Raw genomic sequence first — 8,964 nt, forward strand, 5'->3', positions numbered from 1 at the left:
TTTGCAATGTTGTTTTGCATGAAGTATTATATCTTAAAGCTGGTCAACCAAACCTTGTCAGTAAAAAAAGGCGCGAAATTCAAATTTTCTATGGGATATCCCTTCGCGCCTACATTTTTCATATTTGCCGCCTTTTTCTACTGTCAAGATCTGGTTGACCAAGTATATGATATTCTTTGGCATGAATATCAAAATGAATATAATTATATAGATGGTCAAGCAAATCATGTCAGTAGTAAAAGGCGCGAAATTCAAATTTTATTTGGGACGATATCCCTTCGCGCCTACTTTTTTCAAATTTGCTGCCTTTTTCTACTGACAAGATGTGCTTGACGAGCTTTACCTATATTACTTGAAATCTTGGAGGATACAACTAAACGGAGTAGCCATTAACAGGCTTTCCCCTCTGTCGAAAATAGGCGGCCAACGGTCATACACAATGTATGGACTGACGTTTATCTGACATGGCTATTTTTACGTTACGCATACATTTGACGTTCCCCTCCCCCGCAAAAATCGGCAGACTGTTTTGTACAGAAAATTACAGACATGGCGTCTCCGTTTGATTATATCCTCCAAGCTTGAAATGAATATCTGAATGCTTTAATGTTTTGCTCCTAGTGTATATTCTTTGATGTTTTGCCTTTATTTGTGTTCAATTTCATTTTATCTTTTCGTAATATTAGGTAAAATATAAAAGATAACGACAGTCTACCAACAAAAGCTTTAATAGACGGTCGTACAGGACCAACCGCGACTTCGGTCCGGTCTGAGCGAGGCCGGTTCGATAATGTGTAGGTGATCCGCCGTACGTCCGTCAAGGACGCAGCTATAAGTGAAAGCGAGAAAGAGATATTTTGAGTGGACTAAGGTCGCGCTTTCCCGTCTCGTTTACTTCTTTTAATTGCCTCAGCCCAGGGCTATAACCGCGAAAATCTGCGAAAATCGAAGTTCGCAAATTGCGGGCATTTTTCTCTGTCACTCTAATTACGCCTTCATTGGAGTAAAAGAGAAAGATCCCCGCAATTTGCGAAAAACGGTTTTCGCGGTAGCCCCTCGGATGCGACGGAATTCCAGACAGAACGTTTAAATGGCGGAAATATTTCATATCAGACAGATTTCGACCGCGCGATAGCGCAAGTCATGCTAAGCGGCCTAGAAAATCATGGTCACGATGGGCGTCAACATGCGTTCGTAGGCCGCGTCTTTAAAAGTGACGAGAAAGAGATATGTTTCTCGCTCTCACTTATGGGTTCGACGCACCAAGATCACGGTGCGGTGCGATAGTGTGTTATCACTCTTAATTTCACCGCGGAGATTTGCTGAAAGATGCCTGTCCAGATTTCTGTCTTCGTTACACTAGTACTACCACCAAAAAGAAAGGGATGAGTATAATTTTCCTGGCTCTTACTGACTGATAACTTGTGTTTGCCAGACTATAGTGAATAAGATACTGCATAAGCGAATAATAAATAATTTATTAGTTAATAAATAAAATCACAATAAAATGTCAGCTTATTATATGACCTAAAGCCAAAATGGAACCAGTGGGCCTACCGCGAACCGCGTTCGACGTGTTGCCTCTCTGTCGCACTTGTAAATTCGTACGTAAGTGTGACAGGGAGGCAACACGTCCAGGCAGGGACCAGGTTTATATTTTGTATTAATTTATCGTATTGTCTGAGACATGTGCAGCGGCGTCAGCATGAGCTCGAAGGCCGCGTCTTTAAGGTTGGCACCGCGGAGGTTAGCTTCGTGTAGATCGCTCCCGGATAAATCACAGCACTGAAACAACAAAATAAATAAATGAGTTACTAGATGACGCATAGAAGACATTAATTGTCATATTCATATGTGTTTTTTTTACTAAAGATATAAGCAATACCTCAGGCTGTTTTTTACCTCGGTATAGGGATAGATAAGGAGCGCCTTAGGCCTCGATATGTTTGACAGCGAATCGCTATACTACGCCAAATGTTTTGTGCCATGAATCTAGTATTTTAACTGGATCTGGTATGAGGGGTGGGGGGAATGACCGAACGGGATAGTTTTATGTATCTTTCAGTAGGAGTAGCAGCGAAAGCGCTATTATTGTTTGTCCTTGTCACAGTCTCACTATTTTTTTTATTCCCCACCGTACATTTTGTAAGTATTATGGTATGGTATGGTACAAATAAATTCGACCAATCATAGTGTCGCATTACTCGCATTGCCTATGTTTTGTCCCTCACGGAGGCATGCGTATACCACTTCTATAGGATCCCACCTTTTATGATAAAAGATTTCTTACCTCTAAGTTGGCACCAGCCAGTACCGCAGTACGAAGCACGCAATTTTGTAGGTTGGCATTCTTGAGTGTTGCCACACGCAAATTGACTCCGGACATGTTGCTGTCTTCCAGATTTGCACCTGCAAAAAAGAGAAAGAGGTTCAGGTTTCAGATTAGAATAACAATTGGAACACTTTAGCCTGGCCGCTCGGAATTTTCCGCACGGAATTACATGTGCAAGCGAGACAGCGCTATGCATTTGTAGAGCATCGTCCCTTTCCCACCTGTCGTTCTGTACGGAAACCGAATGAAAATTCCAAACGTCTGCGGTCAGGGTTATACCTAATGTTTAAGCCAGGGAGTTACTAGATGGCGCATAGAAGACATTAATTGTCATATTCATATGTGTTCTTTTTACTAAAGATATAAACAAGCATTTATTATAACAATCATAATAAATAGGCAAAGGGGTAGATAATACATAGGTAGGGTAGAAAAGGGGTTTCAATCGATGTGTCGAAGTCTAGTCAAAGGTCCCACTTTGTCACTTAACATAAGGACGAGTTTGGTTGTAACGTTATACAAATCACCTGTCAAAGCTTACTTATGGCAAGGAAATAGTGCAGTGTACATTGGTTGACTAATAAGCAGGTGACACCCCTACAGGGCACATTCTGTTGCCCGATGTAGGGACGGCCATCTTGTGGCCTTAATCGGAAACTTAAACTTGACATTGACACTTCGCGTCGATAGACGTGGGCTCCTGTACCCCTTCGTATGTCTAAGCTAGTGTTGAGTCGCTCACTCGTGAGGCACCTCATTTGTACCACTCATTTTGTTAATTTGTCGCAGTACTTCGTACCGCAAAAATGTCTTACTTCACTCCTCTATTCATTTTACTTGATTCTAAAATTATCTTTCTCCTAAAAGTTCTATTCTTAACCTCCAGAATTGCACTCAAATTAAATGTTACTATTTATTTATTTATAAAGGAATTAAGTGATGAATACATAAATATGTATATACATTAAATATTTTTGTCGCCGTTGGAATTAATGGAATAGTCGACGCTGAAAATATGCTAGTGCCTCACCTCATTTGAAGTAAGACATTGTAACACCTCATTTTAGAAAATGAGGTACTCATACAAACTCATTTTAAATTGATGTCCTACCCATCACTAGTCTAAGCACTGATCAGTGCGCACAAATATAAGTCCATTGTTTATTACAAAAGGTTTCAATTCGTTCGCACTGATCAGTGCTAATACATACGAAGGGGTACTGCCCCATACAGTTCATGCATGCTCCTTAACAGCTATAGGTGAACCAGGATCTATTGAGGGTGCGCCATGTTGCGGAATTTCACTGAAACTAATTTTTTCATACTACACTGAATTGTCACCCTATACATGAGAATAACAGCGCCCTCTTGACAATTATCATATATTACTGGTCAGGCTATACTTGATTATTTAACCTTTTGACTGCCAAATATCAACCTTCGTGTATACCGACAAGGTTCGCGGTCGTGCCGCAACCGATAGGCGGCGTTCAAAGGGTTAAATGAGCGTTTCTTTGATTTTTTTCATTTTTATATATTGTGACCTTTTCTGCCACTTTTGTGTTATTTCTAGTCAGGATCTCGAGCCCTTTTCATCCTTATTTATCCATCATATTTTTCAAACTTTCCTTTTTGTTACCGCCATACAAAGTATATGGGAAATGGTAACACAATAGGAAAAAAAATCTGGGACATTTTTTATCCCATTAGGATCGAAGGAGCTCGTGATTCTGAGTAAAAATAACACAAAAGTGGCAAAAAAGGTCACAATATATAAAAAAAGGCAAAATATAAAGGAAACGTTCAAATATGTGGAAAAAATCAAACTTAATGCTAGAAGGTAAACGCTAACCTTTTAAATTAACCCCCTCCATGATTGCTCGGGCGCCCGCAGGGTCTTCCATGTTACAGCCTTTCAGGTTTGCTCCTGAGACACGAAATAGTTATTTGTACAACAAGAGATCAAAGTTTGATATTTCTTCGAGTGCTTATTTTGAGTCCCGTGCAAGCGAAAGATTCTATTCTATACTCGCTACGCTCGTGAATCTAATTTAGAATCTTGAGCGTAGTAAGGGACTCAAAAGCGCACGAGATGTAAATAACTTTGATCTCGGGTAGTTCACAAAACTTTTCACCTCAGCAGTGAGAACATATTTAGAACCCGAAAAATGTATTCCTTCTTCATCACTTACCTATTCACTCATGTTTTCTTAAGATATACCAACAATTATGTTTTCACCTCAGCAGCTCGAACAAGGGTACTTTGATACTTAAAAACAGTGAGCAAAATCGCATTTTGCTCATTTTGTCTCACTCAGTGAGCAAAATGCGATTTTGCTCACTGTTTTTAAGTAGCAAAGTACCCTTGTTCGAGCTGCTGAGGTGAAAATATAATATTGCATGAATTGTTATACATAGTAGTTAAATGGTTAGCAATTTGAAAACAAGCGTTATGAGAAGGCTCTCCACGAGCACCGGTTGCAATAATATGTTACACAACTAATGCCGCAAAAATAACTGACACGATCTTAATATTGAAGGCCGCAAATACATGTGACACTTTCTTACGGCTCGACTCTACAAATGAGCCGTAAGAGTGTGTCACATATTTTAGCGGCCTTCAAACAGTAACATATTATTGCAGGTGACTGTACTGTTTTCAACAAAAAAAAACCCTGTGACGTTCACCAGGTTCCCCTGCTATGGGACGATAACCTTTCGCGACCACATTTTTAGGGTTCCGTACCCAAAGGGTAAAAACGGGACCCTATTACTAAGACTCCGCTGTCCGGCCGTCCGTCCGTCCGTCCGTCTGTCACCAGGCTGTATCTCCCGAACCGTGATAGCTAGACAGTTGAAATTTTCACAGATGATGTATTTCTGTTGCCGCTATAACAACAAATACTAAAAACAGAATAAAATAAAGATTTAAGTGGGGCTCCCATACAACAAACGTGATTTTTGACCGAAGTTAAGCAACGTCGGGCAGGGTCAGTACTTGGATGGGTGACCGTTTTTTTTTGCTTGTTTTGCTCTATTTTTTGTTGATGGTGCGGAACCCTCCGTGCGCGAGTCCGACTCGCACTTGGCCGGTTTTTTAAATTTGCCGCTCTTTTCTACTGACGGAAACAGCTTGACAGAGTATAGTTACAGTGGAGGATAGGACCCGCCAGGGTTTGACTAAGGCGAGATAGATTTTGTGGGATTTTATTCTGAACCTCGAAAGTCGAGGTACGCAAATAGCGGGCATTTTTCTCTGTCAGTCAACTTTATTGGAGTAAAAGAGAAAGATCCCCGCAATTTGCGATGTTCGCGGTAGCCCCTCAGGGTGCTATCATATTAGTAAGTAAGTAATCATTTATTGTCAGATTGTGCATGTCAGTTTACAGATGTTACAAAATTATTTGATTAGTGAGTGTCACAATCAACCGGTTTACGGTATACAATGTCCTTATTCCTAAAATACATATACAATACAATACATTAGAGATGCCCCGAATAGTAGTTTTGGCCGAATACCGAATATTCGGCCCCTCTCTCGGCCGAATACCGTATATTCGGCGACCGAATATTCGGCATGACATGCGAACATTTTGAGTCACAATTATTATGAAAACTGATCGCTAACAAAGCTCAACGTTAGATGACGTTAGCTAAGATATATTTTTGTTGAACAGCATTAATGAATAGAGTCAAACAAAACAGACTCATGATAAAAATATATAGTTTTTTAATCAACAAATGTTCAAAAAATGTCTTCGTATTTAACAACTTTCCAAGAACACATTCTAAATATACCTACATAGTTTTTGGTTATTTTTATTGTGCAATTTATCTTTTTAAGTAGGTGCAACTGATATTCGGCATTCGGCCGAATAGTAGGCAACATTCGGCCGAATACCGAATATTCGGCAAAGTGGCCGAATAGGCCGAATATTCGTGGCATCTCTACAATACATATTCAGTATTTTACCTTCCATGTTGGCACACAACGCTTTAACTCCAATGAGCTGGGCGCCCTCTAAGTTCGCGTGCGACAGGTCCGCGCGCTCCAGGCAACAGTTGGAGAGGTTGGCACCACTGAGATTGCAGTATGACAGGCAGGCATACTAGAAATAAAAAAAAATGTGTCAAGTCTAAGTGTACCTAATCTTTTTCAGACAACCTTTAGGTAGGGGAGACAATAAATAAATATTAATATTAAATTGTAACCAGAACCACAATAAATTTAAAGTTATATGATTGGGCACACTTAGATTATTATACGATCTATCTGATCCGTTAAGGCAGCGGTCGGCAACCTTTTAGCAGCCAAGGGCCATAATATAGTAGTTAACGATGTTGACGTGGGCCGTACTTTATCAGACATTATCGTTTGTCAATATTACATACAAAATAGGTTCGCGGGCCGCAAGTGACAGGTTCACGGGCCGCAGGTTGCCGACCGCTGAGTTAAGGGGTTAAGTTGGCAAAATAAAGTTATAAAAATTACCTTAAAATTAATATTTCTCAAGTCCAGCTTATTCAAGTCCGCTCCAGCCAAGTTGACCCCTTGGAACCGAAGTTCCGAGCTGATTGGAGTCATGATGAGAGCCTTCACCACATCCATGCGGTTCAGGGCTTGGCTGGTGCCAGTATTTGAGGTCAAGCTCTCGATCATTTCATTGAGTTGCGGTATCATTGAATCTATACCTGAAATGTTTGATTAAAAATGATATAACAAATATTTATTTATGGAATTGGATGGATTTATGGAATAGGTACTAAAATTTCACTTTTCTAGACCTTATGCTTTAGGTACACGCAGGCCTGGCTCACTCCGCGATTTCGTCGCTTTGCTACAGGTAGCTAAAAGTACATTCGTTCGGCCCCAATTTTGGGGAAAGCCATAAGCCGCGCGTGGCTATGTCGCCACCTAGCAGCCATATCTGTGCTGATCGTAACAGACGAGTTTTGTTAGAGAGTGAGTCTTCTGTACTTTGTACTATTATTTATTCTGTGGTACAGGTATAGGTTGATTCACAAGAGCTGACATGAATGGAATGAATGAGTAAATGAAAATATCTATTATCTATTAGTGTGTATAGTGTATAAGTAATAAAATGGTGGCTCTGAATGTATTACTATACAGTCACAGTGTGTCACTCATTCAATAAAAGTTTTCTTCCTTCCATTCATGCCCGTGAATCAACTTGTAGACTAAGGGCTCATTTCAATGACGTGCTAATTTTTAAAGTGTCTAAGTTTACATAGTTAGCAAGTTCCATAGAATGACACTTTATACGATTTTAGTTACATTGCGGACCATTGAGGTTACACCAATTCAGCCGACCAATCAAATGACGCAATGTAATGAAACTCGCATGCGAGTTTTCGCACGGTCTAAATGAGCCCTAAGGGATACACTACGAAGAAAAAATACAATTGTTTGGGCTAAAAAACATACCATAAAACACAGCCTCTTCCAACACCCCTCTGGGGTTCACATGCTTATCTAATATCACTTCTCCGTGCCTCAAATAATTAAGTATCGGCTCGAAATACACCGAGCTCCTATCTATTAAGTACGCGCCACTCGCATCTCTTGCACTGGGCTTCATTAAATACTCGTTATCGTCGTCCCCAGCGAACATACGCGCCAGCATCGACATTGGCTCTTTAGCCAGCAATGTAGACCGCGATGTGGTAAAGTGTTTACCACCAACATTCAATGTTATCCAGTCAGAAACCGTCTTTTCTTCGACATCGCACACGGACAAGTTTTCAATCGATTTCGTCACCGTGGAAGACGCTTCATCGCTCAAACCTATATAAATCTTCTCCTCATCCCTTATAGCACGTATATCATGAATTTGGCAGTCATTTGCCGAGTATAATTGCACATTATCTACAGATAACTGAAACAGTGTCGCAGCTTGAGAAAGTACGTTTTCCAACGAGTCTTCCACAGTAATAAGCTTCCCATCTTGTTCTGATTTATTTCTGTAAATGTTAACGCGTTTCATAATATGTTTTAATTGATAAAAATGTGCCTTTATGTTTAAAATAAATAGACAAAAACTAGATTGATTTCTTTGTTGACAATGACAAATCTAAATGTCATTTTTCTTGACTGACAGCTGTCAAACGGATCTATTTCTACCATAGATGGTAGTATTTCTATAGATGTGGCCTACCGCGTGCCCCCGTAAGGGATAGACATAGATGACGTCACAAACCCGGTAATACCATATAGGTAAAAATTACCCCAATATTATCAAATATTGGGGTAATTTTAATCACGTTCGCGAGTTGTTCGCCTACGTAAGACGCAGCGATAAATAAAATATCAATGGGCCAATTTTTTTTTATTTTTTTTAGAAAACAAACAGCCTTTTACAAATAAGTCTTACAAAAATGACTAAAAATAGGCTTAAAGTTTCATACGTTACTAAGTTGACTATTACAATGAAAAGTAATAGGTTTACTTAATTATAAATTACCCGTAGGTATAGTTGTGAGTACAACACGTAAATAAAGTAAGAAAACAATGCAAAATATTTACTTGAAACAATTTTTCAATTACTAGTAAACAAAATATGCCGAACTTTGTTCTTGAAAACGGACAAACTATGAACAAAAATGTCTATATC

The 8,964-nt window shown here is 39.6% G+C and overlaps 1 protein-coding gene across 2 annotated transcripts; it reads right to left on the reverse strand.

The window, feature by feature from the left end:
• Positions 1-1,663: 1,663 nt before the first annotated feature.
• On the reverse strand, positions 1,664-8,369 carry LOC134657395 (BTB/POZ domain-containing protein KCTD9). 2 transcript variants are annotated; one of them, XM_063512941.1, is made up of 6 exons: positions 7,779-8,369; positions 6,825-7,024; positions 6,306-6,441; positions 4,185-4,259; positions 2,291-2,409; positions 1,664-1,785 (listed from the first exon to the last, which is right to left on the reverse strand). In XM_063512941.1, the coding sequence occupies exons 1-6, from the start codon at positions 8,335-8,337 to the stop codon at positions 1,669-1,671; spliced, it is 1,206 nt and encodes a 401-aa protein (XP_063369011.1). In that variant the 5' UTR covers positions 8,338-8,369; the 3' UTR covers positions 1,664-1,668. The 2 variants fall into 2 exon arrangements, with proteins under 2 accessions (XP_063369011.1, XP_063369013.1); XM_063512943.1 differs by lacking the exon at positions 4,185-4,259 and having other exon boundaries at positions 7,779-8,368.
• Positions 8,370-8,964: the final 595 nt, after the last annotated feature.

Source organism: Cydia amplana, chromosome 20 (genome assembly GCF_948474715.1).
Source record: "Cydia amplana chromosome 20, ilCydAmpl1.1, whole genome shotgun sequence".
In the NCBI taxonomy this organism is placed as follows: domain Eukaryota; kingdom Metazoa; phylum Arthropoda; class Insecta; order Lepidoptera; family Tortricidae; genus Cydia; species Cydia amplana.

Bases quoted from the DNA above. Each gene is read 5' to 3' on its own strand.
- LOC134657395 (XM_063512941.1), bottom strand. From the start codon at position 8,337: ATGAAACGCGTTAACATTTACAGAAATAAATCAGAACAAGATGGGAAG. The intron at 6,442-6,824 runs GTAATTTTTATA...TTTTATTTCTAG, and splicing joins TGAGAAATATTAATTTTAAG to TATGCCTGCCTGTCATACTG. The intron at 2,410-4,184 runs GTTAGCGTTTAC...TCTTTTTTGCAG, and splicing joins GGAGGGGGTTAATTTAAAAG to GTGCAAATCTGGAAGACAGC.